Source organism: Neofelis nebulosa, chromosome 13 (assembly GCF_028018385.1).
Source record: "Neofelis nebulosa isolate mNeoNeb1 chromosome 13, mNeoNeb1.pri, whole genome shotgun sequence".
NCBI classification, from domain to species: domain Eukaryota; kingdom Metazoa; phylum Chordata; class Mammalia; order Carnivora; family Felidae; genus Neofelis; species Neofelis nebulosa.
The window spans coordinates 919,123-938,255 of record NC_080794.1 but is presented as its reverse complement, the minus strand read 5'-3'; the positions used below and the strand labels follow the sequence as shown (position 1 = coordinate 938,255).

The 19,133-nt window shown below is 49.5% G+C and overlaps 2 protein-coding genes across 3 annotated transcripts in view; both read left to right on the top strand.

Moving 5' to 3' along the window:
* NUP133 (nucleoporin 133) overlaps window positions 1-2,996 on the top strand; it is a 56,885-nt gene extending 53,889 nt beyond the window's left edge. Inside the window, exon 26 of one of the 2 annotated variants that reach the window (XM_058696089.1) lies at window positions 359-2,996. In XM_058696089.1, coding sequence (XP_058552072.1) covers window positions 359-495 — 137 coding nt within the window. In that variant the 3' untranslated portion in view covers window positions 496-2,996. The remainder of the gene's footprint in view (window positions 1-358) is intronic. The other variant, XM_058696090.1, reaches the window with a different exon arrangement.
* A 3,986-nt stretch (window positions 2,997-6,982) lies between these two features.
* ACTA1 (actin alpha 1, skeletal muscle) lies at window positions 6,983-9,889 on the top strand. Its single transcript, XM_058696086.1, has 7 exons — window positions 6,983-7,114; window positions 7,977-8,117; window positions 8,237-8,561; window positions 8,678-8,839; window positions 8,936-9,127; window positions 9,223-9,404; window positions 9,488-9,889. Exons 2-7 carry the CDS (start codon window positions 7,989-7,991, stop codon window positions 9,629-9,631), a joined length of 1,134 nt encoding a protein of 377 aa, XP_058552069.1. The 5' UTR covers window positions 6,983-7,114; window positions 7,977-7,988; the 3' UTR covers window positions 9,632-9,889.
* Window positions 9,890-19,133: the final 9,244 nt, after the last annotated feature.

Sequence of the window (19,133 nt, the reverse complement as noted above, 5' to 3'; positions counted from 1 at the left end):
GAAGTATTTGTTCTCAGGTGATTGTTAGTTAAAAACTCCCACGTTGAAGAAATAAATGACTTAAACTGTAGAGAAAAATGAAAATATTTCAGGTCTTATTAAAGACTTGAATTAGATTGGCTGTTTTGACCACTAGGGGGAAAAAAACACTCAAGCAACCTCTTCTAAGTAAAGCATGTCGTGTTGTTAGATCTGCAAGTATGTTTGACCCTGGAAGGAATTTAGAACAGAGTATTTCCCAATAGTGGAGTGACATTATATTTTAAATAGAAGCACAGATGCTGTTATCATCAATCATCTTATTTCATTTGAGAGTTTTATCAAAGTAAAAAAGGACTTTCTGTGTTTGTGTTTATAGGCATTCAGCTCAGTGAATACCTGCCAGAGGTGAAAGACCTCCTACAGGCAGACCAGCTTGGGAGCCTCAAGTCTAATCCTTACTTTGAGTTTGTTTTGAAAGCGAACTATGAATATTATGTCCGCGGACAAGTGTAACTTCTGAAAATGGTCACTGCTGCTAACAATTTGTACAGGCTCGTCCTTAGAAAAATCGTAGACCTTAAATATCTAAAAGTTTGTACAGTTTTATAACATGAATCACTGAATTTTTTGTACTTTATTTGGAAACAGCCGTGTGACTGTAGTTTTTTGTTTTTTAGTTACAAGATCTTTTCTCCTTTTGCCGTCGATTCATCACCTGTTATTTCCCTGCTGGCTACCCTTCTCATTCCATCGAGGGCTCTGGAGTTCTTGTTCTAGTTGTGGCTGTTTGTTTGCACAAAGCACTTCTAGGCCTCAGTCCCTATAACTCTGAACATGACAGGATTGCACTGATTGTCTGTGAGATTGCTGTCGCTCTGGAGACTGTGCACTGAGGAGAATTGGGAGTCTGGTATCCGTTTGGGTTAGGGCTGCTGCGAAATGTCCAGGAAGACAGATGTCAGATTTGGTGACTTGCTGTAGGACCGAAAGACAAAACAAGTGGGCATAATTCCTGTGAGTTTGAGAACTGCTTAATTCACTGGGAAAATACTATCCATTTCCATGTAAATAGAGTATTAGAGTAGTGAGTAAAACACTTAAGTGGTAACCTGCCTGCAAGTTACCATATGGTAAATTTGTAGTATTAAAGTTAGTTATGGCCTTTCAGTATGGGGATTCAAGCTGTATTTTCAAGGTGATTTACACTGAATTCCTGCTTTGCCACAGTCTGGCTAACATAGAGCATGTGTTACGCTAGAAGCCGTTACGGGTTTTCTTAACACGGCATCTGATTTACTGAAAAGTAGTGGCTCTCAGAGCTTCATTGTTCTGACTAGTGTCATTACTCAGTTTTTCTCAGCTTTAAATAAAGACTAGAGGTTGGACAGGGTGTTGCTGGCGTATTCAGATTCTGGCCCAGTTGAATGCTCACTAAACAACTCGCTCCAACAGCTGAAAAGGTCAGAAGTTAAATATGGTAAAGAGTCCGGTGCCTGGTTTCACAAAGTGCGGCCACCGTGCCTCTCTTCCCGTGCCCTCTCCCCCTCTAGGCTTCAAATCCAGCCTTTGAACATGTTGGCAAGAACAGGTTAATGGAGCTCATTACATTAATAACCAGAGGAAAGACACTAGCAGTCTTGTCTTTTTCTGTTTGCAGCTTGTGTGCTGGGACAGCATGAGGGTCCCGGTTAGGAGTATATGGAAGGGTGCGGTGCTAAGGGAAGGTCGGAAGAACCTGTCAGGTGGCAGGGAAGAGATGGTTGAACTCTTGTGTTCTAAGCCGAGGCTTTGCTTTTACATAGACATTAACGGTTCTTGCCCGTATGATCCTTTTTAGATACTCGTGTGCTCTGGGAACACAAGATGGTGCCCCTTCACATGCTACCACAAATCTAAGTATCCCTAATGTGACAGGAAAGCCAGTCTGACGGTGACCCTGGCCCCATTGATTGCCTGATGTCAAATTGCTGCTCTCACGGTGTAATGCATAGTTGTCTTATGTTGAGGGAGGAGAAGCCTCACTCTTCTAGCTCTGTCTCTTAGCCTGGCACCAAAATGGTTGGGTTTTTTAAAATTAATAAAATTAAGGTCTAAGGTTTTAAGTAACTTTTCTAAATTTTAAAAAGTTGTTTCACAGTGTAGTTTTTATCAAAGAATTACTGATTTTTGTATAAATTGAGTAATAAAGGCACATTATAAAGGTGAGCGTGTTTTCTAAGGAAAGAGAACATCACTGCCTTGGGAAGGGGTTTTTTTCACTCCTGTCTTTGCTCTTCTGAAAGTCACAGTTTGCAGCCTCAATTACATGAAGCAACGCAGTTTTTGATAGCAGCCAGCTTCGTGCTCTGGTATGTTTCGTTTTAAGACTTTGTGAATGTATCAAGGGTGAAGGTAGAACCTGAGATACACGTAAGGGACTTGCTGAAACCCTTAGCGAAGTAAAAGGCTACAGACACCCTCTGTCACAGGGATTTTGTTTTTGAAGAAGCCCTCGAAATCGGATTCTTGCTTTGACTTCGGGGTCCGAATCAAAATGCTGAAGTCTGTCACCCGCCAGGCACACGAGGCCCCGCGCGAAGGGCACACGGCACATTTCGCCTTCGAGGTGGATTGCTCTCTCTAGTAGCGGGAACAGACGGAAAGCCACGTCACAATGTCGTCAGGCTCCTCCTTGATCTCTTGTGATCCATCACACTTGTACATCTTGAGGCTGATAACTACAGAAAAAGGTAGTCCCACCTTTTTATCCCTGGACCTTTTATTGGAGAATGCCTGAAGAGAAAGTAGTTTTACGTACTCCTATGTAAAATCCACTCATTAAGTACAAAAATGCAATTTTAAAAAATAATTTTGTGTAATTCTAAAATTATGAAAAGCTGTAGAAAATGTAAAACCTATTTTTTTTTTAAAGTATGTGGAAGAACATAAACCCCTGTAATACCACCAGCCAGAAATCATTTCAGTTACCAGCTTAGAATGCATTTTAGAGGCACCTGGCTGGCTCTGTTGGAAGAGCGTGCATCTCTGGATCTCGGCGTCATGAGTTCCAGCTCCATGTTGGGTGTAGAGAGAGATTACTTAAATAAACTTAAAAAAAAAAGAAAAATGTATCTTAGACTATTTGGGACTGTCCATATTTTATAACCCAATGTATATTATGAGCATCTCCATATATCCTTAATCCAATGTTTCCCAACCTTTTTCCCATTGGCATCCCTAAGGGATCTTTGTAGACACTTTTGCCCTAATCACTCCACCCCCATCCCTCCATGAAAATTTAATACTGCAGATAGATAGATAGATAGATAGACAGACATACACACACACACATAATGTACTATGCCTTTGGAGGCCACAAATCATTATAATATCTAAGTTTTTTTCACACCCCCCAAGAAACAGTTTCCCCACTTTGAGAAAGCATGATTTTTCAAGATAAAATTTTCTAATGAGTGCCTGACGCTTTACCACATGGCTATGCCATGGTTTATTTAACAGTTCTCCCTTCTTAATGATCTTAACATTTGAGTTCATGGTTTGGGTTTGGGTTGGGTTTTTTGGGTTTTTTTTGTTTTTTTTTTTTTTTTTGCCATTTTAAATAATAGAATAAATCTTTCTACAAAAATCTTTGTGCGCTCCAAGTTCCTTTAAAATTACATGACTTTTCCTATTCAGTTTGTGATGATGCTTATACACGTTTAGTGAACAGTTGTAATCATTTTGAATGTCCTTTGCTCACCTACCCACCTACCTACCACCCCCACCCCCACCTCCTCCAGACACTCAAAAGAAAGATATTGTACTATTTATTGAGCACTTCTGTCCCAGGCACTTCTGTCCAAGTCAGTCTTAAGGAGTAGGTAGTACCCTCAGTTGAGAATACAGAGTCTTTCTTGAAATGACCTGCCCAAGGCCACACAGCCATTCAGAAGGGGTGAGGGGCATACCCAGAAATGCCAAGTGCAGATTTTTCACCAGGTTCTTATGCCAGATATTAGGAGGTAGTGGGGGCAGAACGAGAGGTGACGGCCCTTAGAGGTGGCCAGGGCGGAAGCCGTGACTTCATTTCTGGATGTCCTTGGCTCCTGTTGGAAAAGATCCCTTGAGGATCTTTTATATTTCCAGAAGGAAACCAAGTGTTGGGGAGGATTGAAGGAAGGGAGAAAGGGGTCCCACCCCCAACTGCTCCTGATGGGAGGGGGAGTCGCCCAAGCCCCAGCTGTGGGACCCCGGGGGCCCTGTGGTCTGACTCACCGAGCCTTACTTTTCTGAGTTTTAACATTGAATGGCATGACTAGTACGGGTCTTATTTCCCTCAGAATAGTTACAAGCATCCAAGGGAACCATGTGAAAGCACATAAAGCGTTCTATGAATTCGTATTTGAATCAGTAGGAAATAACAATGGGAGGCTGAGACGCAGCAAGGTGGCTCACAGATGAGTGAGGAACTGAGGGGACAGGGCTCTGGAGAAGACAGCTGAGCGGCAGCCCAAGGCCCCGTCAGAGTGTCAAGAGCCGGGGAAAACTTAGAAGCCGACGCTCTCTGTCAAGCATTCCCTCCGTGGCTGAGCTTTACTTGGCGATAGTTCTCAAAAGGCTACGCGGGCAGCCACCAGCTTACTAGGCGAGAGCAGAGCACTGCTGTGTTCCCCAAAACCGTACATGTATGGAGGTGGCCTTTCCACTCACCCGTTAGGTCTGTTCCCTAGGCCAATGAGAACTCAACAAGACCAGGATGGGATTGGGTGGCCCCGTGGTGACCCGTCAAGAGACCATTTAAACAGCCCCAACCGTGGACGGAGAGCAGATGTCCAGCCTGTGTTCTCGGGCCCCAGCTGCCGAGGTTTCCTTCCCTTGGGTTTTCTTCATAGCTTTTCACGTGTCTTTGACACCGATAGACTCCGGGCTCAGAAAAGCTTGCTGTAGGAGAGAGAGGAACCACACTGAGCAAGAGGTTTGGAAGATACTGGCAGCCCAGTTCCCCTTTTTAAAAAAGCAACAAGTTCTTAGGTATCCTTGCTACTTTCAGGCCAGAATTTAAGCTTTACCCCTCAAAATTGTGCATACAGTGCATTTGCAGGGTTTTTTTGGATTTTTGTTTTGTTTTTTTTTGGGGGGGGGGGCGTCTTTTTGTTTGTTTCCTTCCTAGCATCTTCACTACCCACTGACAGCAGGACAGAAGGTATTAAAAAGGACACGTAGCTCTGTCTGTTACTCACTCGTTCTCTGCAACAACTGAAAAAGCCACATGTGAAAGAAACTACAGCAGCTTTTAGCTGACTCTTCATACTCCCGACATAGGCCCCCTGCTAAACAAACTTCATTTTTTAATGGACTTTGATGGTTTAGGAAGAGCTGCCATGATGTGGGCTACCGGGGAGGGTTACATGTGCCTTTATATCTGTCCTCCGGGGAATCCACACCTGTCCCCCTTGCCCAGCTCCACGACCAAGTGCGAACTGCAACTATTTTGGGAACACTTAAGCCCATCAGAAAAATGAATGGTTCCATTCGCGCTGGCACCACAGCACCGATGTACCCGCTCCAAGCATGTCACTGAGTTCATCACAGAAAACGGTCTCTCCTTCTGCCTTCGATGGCAGGGTTAGGACTGCGCTTGTTCCCCAACCCCCACCCCCACCCCTGCCGAAAATGCGAGTCCGGCACCGACTGGATAACCTCTTCTGCCCCTCGCTCCACCTTACCATAAGTAGATCCAAATCCTTCTAGAAAATCTGAAAGGCATATCCCCATGTATCAGTGGTATAAATAGAACCGCTTCAGCAGGCTCTGGAGGGTGAGTTGCTCCAAGGCGGACTGGGAAGCGGCCTGGCCTTGGCAAGGCTGCACCCTCTAAATAGAAAGATGAGTTTGTTCAGCCTTTGCAGAAGGAAAAATTGCTACCCATCCTAGAGTGCAATGTCCTTGTCCTCTTTACTGGGAGGAAGGTCGAGCAAGGTCTCATTTAGTAAGGGCGCTTCGCCCATTCCACCACCGGGTGGGGAGTTGTGACCCCTGCCTTTCAGCCCCAGGACAGGGACACTCTTAGTCCCACCAGGGAGGTGGGGGTTTGGGGGCTCAGCCCAGCCCCCCCAACCTGGGGCAGGTTCAGTCCGGGAGGAAGAGAACACCCACCACCAGCACCACCAAATTCACTCCCTTCACGAACACCCGAGTGCGCTGTGTGTCACTGAGAGGAACAGCTCCGGCTGCCCTGGCGTTGTGCCTGGCGCGGCCAGGGCCGCCGCCCGGGCCTGTCCCCGGGAGCCCTCCTCCTCCTCCTCCTCCTCCTCCTCCTCCTCCTCCTCCTCCTCCTCCTCCTCCTCCCCGCCTCTCCGCCCTCTCCTCCCGCCGCCAGCTGTCTGGCCCGCGACAGCTGCGCGCCCTCCCACCGCCGGTGGCCCTCTCCGCGGTGGGGGCGGGTCAGCCCTCCGAATCGGGGAGCTCAGGGGTGGGAAGGGAGAGGCGAAGTTCACCGGGGAGCGGGGGTCGCCTTCCTTCCCTTCCTGTGACCGCTTCTCCCATCCTCTCTTGTCCCACCACTGGGACACGGCTCCCTCCTCCCTGTAGCCGCACGTGGGGCTCTGAGGGTCTGAGTAAACCCAAAGAAGGGATGAAATGTGGGAGGCACCCTCCGGAGCGCCCTGTGCGAGCAGAGCGGACAGGGTGGGGAGGCCTCGCGGACAGGTGCAGCTCCGGGAGCGCAGGCGCACACGCGCACCCACTGGCGCTCGCGGTGACCCTCGCCCCACCCCATCCCCTCGGGCGGGCAACTGGGCCGGGTCGGGAGGGGCCGACCGGCCGGGGAGACACTCCATATACGGCCCGGCCCGCGTTACCTGGGCTCGGGCCAGGCCGCTCCTTCTTTGGTCAGCGCAGGGGACCCGGGCGGGGACCCAGGCCGCGAGCCGGCTGGGGGACGGGGCTCCAGTGCCCAACACCCAAATATGGCTCGAGAAGGGGAGCGACATTCCTGCGGGGCGGCGCGGTGGGGGAGCGCCCGCGGGCTATATAAAACCTGAGCGCGAGGACCAGCGGCCACCGCAGCGGACAGCGCCGAGAGAAGCCTCGCTTCCCTCCCGCGGCGACCAGGGCCCGAGCCGGAGAGCAGCAGGTGTAGCCACCCGCCCAGGTAGGGCGGGAGTGGGGGAGGGGGCCGGGGACAGGAGAACAATAGGACAGGGGGACAAGGTGACAGGGCACCACCGAGGGGAGCCTGGAGAACTCCGGGGTAGAACCCAACCGACTCACCCGATCAGCCCCAAGGCCTGCTTTCTGCCCGCCCACCCCGTGGCTGGGTCCTCAGAGCCACACGCGCTTTACAGAGGAGGCCCGAGGCCATCAGCTTTGGGAAACATCTCCAAATTTATCCCCAGCCCCTTTGGGCTCCTTTACCTGGCGTTCCGTATGTGCCGGGTGGATTAGAGGTTTTGCTTTAGTCGTCCCAAGGGCAATGCCTTCCCGAGGCAGGCCGGAGCCCGAGAGCAGCAAGGGCCGCAATTCTCTGGGGTCGCCATCAGGCGAAACGGTGCCTCTGTTCTGAGGTTGGAATGTCGTGGGGGTCCGGAATGGGCCACTCCTCTCTGGACGGAGCACCAAAGCCCTTCCCACGGGCATCTCCTTCGGCCCCCACGCTCGCCCGGCGAGCAGGTATCGCCCGCCTCGACCGCCCAGACGAGGCCGCCGAGGCGCCGAGGCCTGGGGCGCCAGCGCCCGGCTCCTGCGTCAGGTAGCCTGCAGCGAAGGCAGAGGTGTCCGGGCGGACACTGTGCCGGGGTTCCCGGGGTGGAGAAATTCTCCGAGATTCTCCGCAGCGCGGCCCTGAGCCCGGGGAGCGAAGCCCGCCAGGGTGCCCTTGGCCGCTCCCCTGGCCGGCGGCGCGCGGCTCGGGGCTGGGGACGTCCGTCGGTCCCCGGGAAGGGAGGGCGCTCGGGCCGTCGGGGACTCCTGCGCTGTCGCGTCGTGCGTCTCCACGGCCTTCTTCTCCTTTACAGAAACCAGACACCATGTGTGACGAAGACGAGACCACCGCCCTCGTGTGCGACAATGGCTCCGGCCTGGTGAAAGCCGGCTTCGCCGGCGACGACGCCCCTAGGGCCGTGTTCCCTTCCATCGTGGGCCGCCCTCGCCACCAGGTCAGGCTGCCCGTCCGCGGAGGGAGCCGGGCGGAGGTCCCCCCCACTCCCCCCCCCGCGTAGGCCAGCCGCGGTCGCGGGAGTCGCCGTAACGTGGGCGTGGTGTCCCCGCTCCGCAGGGCGTCATGGTGGGTATGGGTCAGAAAGATTCCTACGTGGGCGACGAGGCGCAGAGCAAGAGAGGCATCCTGACCCTGAAGTACCCCATTGAGCACGGCATCATCACCAACTGGGACGACATGGAGAAGATCTGGCACCACACCTTCTACAACGAGCTCCGCGTGGCCCCCGAGGAGCACCCCACCCTGCTCACCGAGGCCCCCCTCAACCCCAAGGCCAACCGCGAGAAGATGACCCAGATCATGTTTGAGACCTTCAACGTGCCCGCCATGTACGTGGCCATCCAGGCCGTGCTGTCCCTCTACGCCTCCGGCCGTACCACCGGTGAGTGCGCGCGGGGCCGCCCCGCTCCCCCGCTCCCGCCCGCCGCGCGCGCCCGCGCCCGGCCTCGGGGGCGCGCGCTCACCCCCGCCGTGTGCCCCGCCCCGCCCCCCGCGCAGGCATCGTGCTCGACTCCGGCGACGGCGTCACCCACAACGTGCCCATCTATGAGGGCTACGCCCTGCCGCACGCCATCATGCGCCTGGACTTGGCCGGCCGCGACCTCACCGACTACCTGATGAAGATCCTCACTGAGCGCGGCTACTCCTTCGTGACCACAGGTGCGCGGCGCTCCGGGCTCCCCGGGCGGGCGGGGTGGCGCGCGGGCCCCGGGGCCCTGCGCTGAGGGCGCCTCTCCTGCCCCTGCCCCCCCACAGCTGAGCGCGAGATCGTGCGCGACATCAAGGAGAAGCTGTGCTACGTGGCCCTGGACTTCGAGAACGAGATGGCGACGGCCGCCTCCTCCTCCTCCCTGGAGAAGAGCTACGAGCTGCCCGACGGACAGGTCATCACCATCGGTAACGAGCGCTTCCGTTGCCCGGAGACGCTCTTCCAGCCCTCCTTCATCGGTGAGTCCCGCTCGCCGGCCTCCCCGGGAGCCCCGGGGCCCCGCCCGGTCCCCGGCTCGCACCCGCCGGCTCACGCTCCTCCCTGCGGCCCCCAGGCATGGAGTCGGCGGGCATCCACGAGACCACCTACAACAGCATCATGAAGTGCGACATCGACATCAGGAAGGACCTGTACGCCAACAACGTCATGTCGGGGGGCACCACCATGTACCCGGGTATCGCTGACCGCATGCAGAAGGAGATCACGGCGCTGGCCCCCAGCACCATGAAGATCAAGGTTGGCGGCGGCCCGCGCCCCCTGCCCGCGGGTGGGCCCCGGGGTGCGGCCCTCGCCGGCCTGACGCGCTCCCTGTCTTACAGATCATCGCCCCGCCTGAGCGCAAGTACTCGGTGTGGATCGGCGGCTCCATCCTGGCCTCGCTGTCCACCTTCCAGCAGATGTGGATCACCAAGCAGGAGTACGACGAGGCTGGCCCCTCCATCGTCCACCGCAAATGCTTCTAGACCCCATTCCACCAACAGCGTGCGAATTCTCCTCAGGACGACAAATCTGCTCAGGTTGCAGGTGGCTGACCTCGAGTCACCGCGCAGCAACTTCGTCTCTAACAACTTGAGTTGCCGCAGCCGCAATCCGACACAATGTTTATAACGTGTACATACATTAACTTATTTACCTCATTTTGTTATTTTTAAAACAAAGCCCTGTGGAAGGAAATGGAAAACTTGAAGCATTAAACTCAGCCATTCTGTCTGTTGCGTAAAGTTGTTCCTTGTGTTTATTTGCCGGGGCGGGGGGAGTCGCAGGGGGCAAGGGAGGAAGAGGGACCCCCACCTTCCTGCGTGACTTTTCACAATACTCGGTATGAGCGCGCTCCTTGCGACGCCTTAGTTAAGTCTTCCCTTGCTCGCGGTCTCCCCCTCTGGATCAGATCCATTCCCAAACACTGGCAGGCCCGCCCCTCTGGTAGGTGGTGAGGCCATCTCTCCCACCGCGGGCTCTGGGGTGGCCGCCGGCGGGCGGGTGGCTCTGGCCAGCGGCCGGCGGCGGGCGCTGTCCACGGTGCTGGCGCCGGGAGCCGCCCCTCAGAGCGCATTTCCGTCCCACCTTAAGGGATCGGCCTTCCCTACTGCATCTGGAGATCTAACTGAAAAAGTGGTGCGCTGCATTTAATGAACCAGCTTTCATCTGCAAGGGAAGGCGGTCACTTCTCTTCCCGACTGGGAAGTCCTTTGCTTGGTGCCAAGGCGACGGAAGTGCCTCTTCCAGGGTGGGGGCTGGGGAGGAGCGCCGCCCAGAGGTGGGAGGAGGGTAAGGGACACATGCGCTTTCCAGAAAGGGCGGCGCGTGCAGGGCTGGGCCGGGCACGGAGGGCAGCCCAGCAAGGAGGGGTCTGCGGCGAGTGGAGCTGAGACTGGCACTGGCACTGGTGCCAGTGGAGCGGGAGTAGTGAAGAGGAGTAAACAAGGAAGAAGGAAGACGACCGCCCTCCTTCCCAGCCACTCGCAATGTTCCAAAAGGCACGAAATATACTAACAGAGTAGGAATTTCTATGGGACAGCACAGCCGTCTTCTTTAAAACAAAAACAGAACTACCTTAATGGCTTCTAGTCAAGATTACCAAGGACGGTGGTACCTAAATAAAATCGATTTTGACTCAGGCAGGTAATAAACTCTTTTGGAGATAGGCTTATAAGTAGAATTAACAATATGCAATGTTATATGCCACATAGCCATGTGTTTATTCATTCTCTCCTTTCCTTTTTGAAAAGGTTCTGAAATCCTTGAGGCCTCTAAGGTGGGAATGACTGCCAAATGCAGAGATCAAGAAAATCAATAACTCGGTAGAATTTAAAATGTTAATAAAACAAGCATATGATACTATGTGTTATTGCCCACCAAGGGTGGATAGATGTTTAAAATGGGCTACATCCTAGTCTCTCAGAGGAATCTAGGTTTTACTGATAACAGTAAATATACATAGGCATACATGATCAAACAAAACACACACACAGCCCGAATAATCATGTAGCCAGCAGCCTGGAAAAAATGTCAGAATTACACGAGTTAGCTAATTGTCATGTTGTTGGTTTTTTAATTTAAAAAAGATTTGTTTCTGAGAGAGAGAGAGAGCGAGCACGAGTGGGAGACAGGCAGAGAGAGAGGGAGACAGAGGGTCCAAAGTGGGCTCTGTGCTGACAGCAGAGAGCCCGATGCTCACGTTAAGTGTTTTTTAACCAAAACCCAACATCACTTAATTAAGACTTCAGTAAGGTGTGTAAGGGGGTAACAACACATTTTCCCGGTGATCATAATCATTACATAGCTCATGATCATTTAGGATTCACAGAAGTTTTCGATATAATCTGGTAACATTTCCTCATGCATTGCCTCTGACATTTCTATGGACAAAACGTGCAGAAACTATCAATTGTGTGGTTTCACTGGGAATGTGCCAAATCTAAAAATTACCTTTCCTTTACTGACACTTCTAACAAACAAATAAACAAACAAACAACAGGCATTTTATTGGCGTTCTGTACTTTCCTATCAGGTCATATTACCTATGTTTGTCCTGAAAGAGAGTGGTGGGTGTGGTGTAATAAAGAATGAGTCTGTTGAGAATATATATCTAGAGCGTATACAAATGTCTGTGCTGGGTGAGGGGAGAAAGAACTATTCCCAGCAGCTCTATGAGTGTCTGTAGTAGTAACAGTCGAAAAGTCCCTGTGTGGTGGCAATACCCTTAGCGCTAGAGTGAATAATGTTACATCTGATTCCCCACCGAAAAGCCATCTCGGGGAATACATTGCTGGAGCAGTGAGAGAATTGAAAGCAACAAAGAATCCACCCCCCCCCACCCCCCGTTGCTTTTGGTGTGTTTCCCTAGACTTGGCAGTAGGCTTATCGGGGATCTTATTTCCTTCTCACAAACCTTGATAAATTGCCACCAATTTGTTTTCGCTGAATCTATGTTACCAGTGTTCTGTCGAAGAAGGAAGGAACAGAGAAGAAAATGGGCAGTGAGTGTGTGTCGGGATTGAAATGAAGGATGAGGGCGCCTGGGAGGCTCGGTCAGTTAAGCGTCTGACCCTGGATTTCGGCTCAGATCACGATGGCACGGTTTTGTGGGTTCGAGCCCCCCCCCGTCAGTCTCCACAGTGTGGAGCCTGCTTGGGATTGTCTGTCTCCCTCTCTGCCTGCCCCTCCCCCGTTCACGCTGTCTCTGTCTCTCTCTCTCAAAATAAATAAATAAACTTAAAAAGATTAAGGCTGAGAGGGAGAATTGAAAGTAGTCAGTACCACGGCACATGCTAGGCTCTATCACTTAAACCTTTGGAAGCTCGAATTAGACCGGGGAATATCAGGGTCCCTCCCAGCTGCATCTGTCCCGTGACCCATCACCCCAGATGTCGTAGAACCCACCAAAGGTTAATAAAATATTTTATTGCCCACGTACCATGTGCAAGGGGTACAGAGAGGGCTAAGATATGGTCCCATCCTTACGCGTTTGGGGCCCTGATCCCCAGGATCACCAGGCACCTTATGCCTTGACTCTGATCACCACGAAGGCTGTTGGAGCCGCTCTGTGGGCTGTGAGGGAGGCCGGCACACGCCGCACTGGGAGCCATCAGATGCTGTGGACGCAGTGGCTGTTTTTGTTGCCTGTTCAGTCAATTGCCACCATGAGGCCGGCTTCCCTCCCATTGTTTTCCGACAAGGCTCGATGGGTTCCAAATATGGTTCTTATGGGGATACACATCCCTCATGGTACTCAAGCAGGTTGTCCTGCCTGTGGTGTTGGGGACACAGAGTAGCACGGCCCCTTACCTGGGGGTGCCTCAGCCCCGAGGGCGGGAGGTGGGGAGGGGCTCATGTCACAGACTGGCACGGCCATGTGGGCATTTGTGTGGTCAGCCTGCCTACCTGACTGCCTCCTTCTCCTCTGCGTCTCGCTTCTGTCACTTTCATTTCCTTCCTGCCCTGCACTGTCCTTTGGAAGGCATCCATTTTAGCACCATGGAGATGTCATAGTTCTTTTGTGTAATTACCGTAAGCCGATGATAAGCCCTGAGACCTCTAAGTGACCCTTCCCCCATTATCAGTTTCTTAATGGCTTATCCTGACGTTGAACAGGTCCTGGGGGTGATTAGTGAGCGAGTAAAAGCTCGGGGAAGGTGCAAAGAGGACATTGGTGGTTCTCATATGTGTCAATAGAATCAGGATTGCCTTTTATGTGATAACGATTGGAGTTTCTTAAGCCTCATCATTGTGCAGAGTTGCTGGTCACCACAGCTGGCCTCAGGAACGGCAGATTATAGCATGGGTCAAGGGACAGCTGTGACACCCTTGGATCCTCATCACACCGTGTCCTCAGTTCCTTCACGGTACCTATGTTGGGCTCTTGTGGCTGCTGTAACAAATCACCACGAAGTAGGTGACTTGGAACAACAGGAATTGCCTTCTTCACGGTTCTGGAAACTACAAGTTCAAGGTCAGGGTGGCGGTGGGGATTGGTTTCTCTCTCCTTGGCTTGTAGATGGCCATCTTCTTCCTGTGTCTTCATTTCATCCTCCCTCTTTCCATGTCTGGGTCCAAATTTCCTCCTTAGAGAACACCAGTTATGTTGGATTTAGTGTCCACCCTAATGCCTTCATTTTAATTTAATTATCTCTTTAAAGACCCCCATCTTCAGGGGCCCCTGCGTGGCTCAGTCCGTTAAGTGTCTGACTTCAGCTCAGGTCATGATCTCACGGTTCATGGGTTCGAGCCCCGCGTCGGGCCCTGTGCTGACCGCTCGGAGCCTGGAGGCTGCTTCGGATTCTGTGTTTCCCTCGCTCTCTGCCCCTCGTCCGCTCACATTCTATCTCTCTCTCTCAAAAATAAACATTAAAAAAAATAAAAATAAAGACACCATCTCCAAATATAGTCACATTCAGAGGTACTGGGTGTGTTAGGACTTCAACATATGAATGCGTGAGGATACACAATTCAGCCCAAAATAGGGAGCAACAATTTGACCCACTATGGTACCTAAGAGGCCCTGTAACAATTAAGTTATATTAACATCAATAATTAATTTTTTTTTAAATTTTCTAATGTTTATTTTTGAGGGAGAGACAGAGTGAGAGCCATTGGAAGGGGAGGGAGAGGAGACACAGAATCCGAAGCAGGCTCCAGGCTCTTAGCTGTCGGCACAGAGCCCGACGCGGGGCTTGAACTCATGAACTGGAGATTCTTACGTGAGTCGAAGTCGGACACTTAACGGAGGGAGCCCCCCAGGTGCCCCTACATTAGTAATTCATTATAATAGGTCCTGCAGCTCTTATGCTAATATTGTGTCTTATGCTATATGAAGCACCTTCAAATGCATGAACTCATTTGAGTTTATAAGGTAGCTAGAGAGTGTGGTTCCACTTTCATAAATGATAAAGGTGAGGTGTCAAGATTGAATGACTTGCCTAAGTTTATAAATTAGGAAAAGGGAGGGGCGCCTGGGTGGCTTAGTTGACTGAGTGTCCGACTCTTGATTTCAGCTCAGGTCCGGATCCCAGGGTCATGGGATCCAGCCCCAAGTTGGGCTCTGCAGTGAGTATGGAGCCTTCTTGGGATTCTCTCTTTCTCTCTCTCTCTCTTTCCCTCTGCCCCTCTCCCCTGCTCTCTCGTTCTCTCAATAAATAAATAGATAAATAAATAAATAAATAAATAAATAAATAAATTAGGAAATGTGGTAGAGCAAAGACTTGAACGTGGAACTCTCGACTCTACTCTTTTATTTTCAATATATAAAACTTGGTGTTTTATATGTATTTCTTATAAACAGCATATGGTTACGTAGTTTTTCCAGCTTGACAATTTTGTCTTTTAATTGAAACACTTGACCCGTGTGGTATCTGATGTAATTGCTGACATATTTGGGTTAAGTCTACCATTTTATTTTGTGCCATTAGATTCGGCTGTTCAAAGTCTAAAATTAATCACTTCTCCCTCCTGCTACAACATGAGACCCTCTGAGGACTGTCATTCCAACAATTTACCTTCCTCCTGACTTGTCATGTATTTTCATTCTATCTTTTTAAACCCGCAGGCGCGCCTGGGTGGCTCAGTCCATTAAGTGTCAGACTTTTGCTCATGTCATGATGTCCCGGTGTTTTGTGAGTTCGAGCCCCACACCCAGCCCTGTGCTGACAGCTCAGAGCCTGGTGCCTGCTTCAGAATCTGTGTCTCCCTCTCTCTCTGTTCCTCCCCTGCTTGCACTCTGTCTCTCTCAAAAATAAAGATTAAAAAAAATTATAACCCCCCAGACATTATCATTTGTTATACATCAGTCATGGCTTTAACTTCCTCAAAGTATTATAATTGTCAGTTTAGATTTACTTGTATATTAATAATTTTCTTTGCCCATTTCTTCCTCTTTATGGATCCTTTCCAAGTGGGGTCGTTTTTTTCTACCTGAAGCACAAAGTCTTTACAATGTCTTTCATGAGACTCTGTTGGTTGCAATATATCTCACTTTTTGTTTGTTTCTCCCTCATTCTTGAAAGATTTTTTTTTTTTCTGAATACAGAATTCCTGGTTGACAGTTACTTCTTTCAGCATATTGAAAATGACATTTCTCTATCTTCTGAGTGCCATTTTTGCTGTCGAGAAGTCAACAGTCATCCTGGGGTTTCTTTGAGGCAATTTGCATTTCCCTCTCCCTGCCTCTCAGTATTTTTATTTTGTTTTGCTTCGTTTTTTTTTTTTTTTAAAGATTTCTCCTTGTCTTTGGTATTCTGCAGTTTCTCTATGATGTACCTAATTGTGGATTTATTTTTTTACTTCCTTAGAATTTATGAGCTTTTTGAATATGTGGATTGGTGTCTTTTCAACAGGTGTGGGAAGTCACCAACCATTATTTTTTTCAAATACTGGCTCCGGTCCCATTTTTTCCCTCCTTTCGTTCTGAAGAATTGATCAATTGGGCTTCACCAAAATTTAAATGCTTGTTCATCAAAGGACACCATTTAAAAAATGAATAGCCAAACCTAATACTGGGAGGAAACATCTGCAAAACATATTTGACAAAGGTGTGATATCCAGGCTATAGAAAGAACCCCTACACTTCAATAACAAACAGATAAAAATGCAATAAAATGGGCAAAATAGTTTGAATAGACACTTCACAAAAGAAGATCTGTAAATGGCTAATAAGATAAGCGCATGATCATACTTGTTAGGATGGCTATAGTAAAAACACACAGAAAACCAACTACAACAGAATAACAAGTGTTGGTAAGAATGTGGAGAAATTGGGACTCTTGATCATTGCTGATAGTACTGCAAAATGGTGTAGCCTCTGTGGAAAACATTATGGCAATTCCCCAAAAAAAAAATTAAAGATAGAATCCAGCGATTTCTATTTCTGGGCACATCCCCAAAGCAATACAAGCAGGGACTCAAAGACGTATTTGCACAACCGCGTTCATAGCGCCATGGTTCACAAGAGTCGCAAGATAGAAGCAGCCCACGTGTCCATTGATGGATGATTGGATACACAAAATATGGTATACGCGTACAATGGAATATTATTCACCCTTAAAAGGGAAGGAAATTCTCACACATTCTACAACATGGAGGAACTCTGAGAGCATTACACTAAGTGAAAGAAAACAGTCCCGTGAAGACAAATAACGTATGATTCCACTTATATGATGTACCTAGTGTAGTCAAATGCATAGAGGAAGAAAGTAAAAGGGTGGTTTCCAGAGACTGGGGGGAGAAGGGAAGGGAGGGTCAGTGTTTAATGGGCACCAAGTTTCAGTTGGGGAAGATGAAAAAGTTCTGGAGATGGATGGTGGTGGGGGTTGCACAATAAGGTGAATGAACTTCATGCCACAGAACCGTACACTGACAGATGGTTCAAATAAAACATTTTATGTTATATATATTTTGCTGTAATTATTGAGGGTGAGCACTGTCCTCAGAGCGGGCTTTTCCTCAAGTCCCTGCCCCCTGGGCACTGTGTTTGCCATACCCTCATCCCAGCCTTGGGCTGAGTGTCTGTATTTTTTCCAAAGGGCATTTTGGGTAATTCCTCCAACTGATCTTCCAACCCACTAATTCTTCCTCTTACTTAATCTATCATGAAGTTCCTTTGTTCACTTTCAAGTCTCTGTTATTAACTTTCTCACTGATAGAAATTTTTAGAAATTGCTTTGTTCTTTTCCAAATCAACGAGGTCATGTTTTTATACTTTCTGTTCCCAGGGGATATTTGTTAGCTTTTCTCTTGCTTCCTTGATGGAGCACGCATAATTTTGTTTCATTTTGCTTTTGGTTTTGGTTTTTCACAACGTGTACCTAATAATCCCGGCAGCTGGAGTCTTGGAGTTTGTTTCTGTTATCCGTTGTTTCGATTCTTGTCCATACTACCTTTTTTCCATGTGTTTTCTTGTTAACAATGCCATGGTCACCGTCCTGAAAGAATTACTGGTAGAATACTTGGAAACAGAATAAAAGTGACTCTCTCCAGAAACGATTTGTATTTGCTTCTGCCAGAGAGCGCCTAGGCTACTAGTAATCTGCAATGATGGTAAAATTCACAGCCTGATGTCTTTTGGTCCTCCCAGGTGATATGGATTGGGACTACGGACACACGTGAGGGCTCGGCTGTGTTCACAATTTCTCTGAAATCCGCACCCCACACCACTACCACCACATGCTCAGTGTCAAGGCCACTTACCCTCAGGGACTTGAGTGTCAGCGCGGGGTAGGGCTTACTTCTGGGTAACTTCTTCACTCCCACCCTGTGGTGTAGCCCTTAGGGGCCCCAGGCTTTACAAAGCTGTTAAACCCCAAGTGCAAGGTAATCAAGATAAACCCTCTCCAGGAAAGAGCTGTTCCTAGAATTGCTGCGTTTCTGGCTTCCCTTAGATTTTGGCCCTAGTAATTCTTTACTATCTTGTCAACTCTTCAGAGCCTGTAAGATTTTTTAAATACTTTATCTGGCTTTTTTTTTTTTTTAAGCTGTTTTCAACAGGAGTGTTGATTCTGAGAATTTAGCCTGCCATGTTCTCTAAAAATAGAACTCAACGTCTCTTACTTCTCAGGCTTGGCTTTAGCCACCTCTGAAAAACAGCACAAACCTCATATACAAGCTTCAGGAATTTTGCCTCAAGTTCTGCTGCCTTATTTTAAGGCTGTTATTTTTTCCTTAGACCTAAAAGTGCTCTGGCTCTGAAATATTCCCCAGGATGACAGGGTACCAGCTGGGAGGCAGAGGTGCCTGGAGCCCTTGCAGCCCCTATGAGAACGTGCCACGTGTCACCAGGGATCAGCTGAACCACGAGAAACAAAACCAAAATGAATGAAGGGCGACGGGGACAAAGGAACTAGGTCAAAGTGATAAGTCATCACAGCAGTTTCTGCAAGGTTGATGTTGATGGGCGATTTTTTCCCCTGCCTTTTTTATGCCTCAATATTTCTTCCAACTTTATTTTTCTTCAGGAAATGCATTATGTCAATATTAAATATAGCCAAGAAGAAAATGAAAAACAAAACAAAACAAACAAACAGAAGAGAAAAGGCCCCCATAGCCCAGTAGCCCTGGTTAGTATTTCCGGCAGCAGGGACAAGTTTGGGCAGATCCATTCACAACCCGGCTGGTGACCAGAGGCTGGGCTCCTGAGACAGATGGAGGAACCTTGGGGTTTGGGCTGGGCAGTGGATCACAGGGCCACTGTGTCATGCAAGAGCCCAAGGCGGCACCTGCTGAAAGGAGCTAAACTTGCTGAGCTCCAGAGCAGTCCTGGGTGAACTTGGCAGACAGCAGTGAGGAAAGAGTCCCTGGGGTCCCAGAGACTGAATTCTAGTCCTGGTTCCAAACGCTTAAAAGGGATGCCTTACATGCTTCACATCTATCTCTGGAAGGTTCTCTGGAACCTGGATTTGCCTCTAATTTTTTAGACTCTAGAGTGTAGTGCCGAGCACACGGGTGGAGAGCAGGATGGCGAGGTGGGGGTGCGGG

Bases quoted from the DNA above. Each gene is read 5' to 3' on its own strand.
- ACTA1 (XM_058696086.1), top strand. From the start codon at position 7,989: ATGTGTGACGAAGACGAGACCACCGCCCTCGTGTGCGACAATGGCTCC. The intron at 8,118-8,236 runs GTCAGGCTGCCC...CCCGCTCCGCAG, and splicing joins TGGGCCGCCCTCGCCACCAG to GGCGTCATGGTGGGTATGGG. The intron at 9,128-9,222 runs GTGAGTCCCGCT...TGCGGCCCCCAG, and splicing joins CTTCCAGCCCTCCTTCATCG to GCATGGAGTCGGCGGGCATC.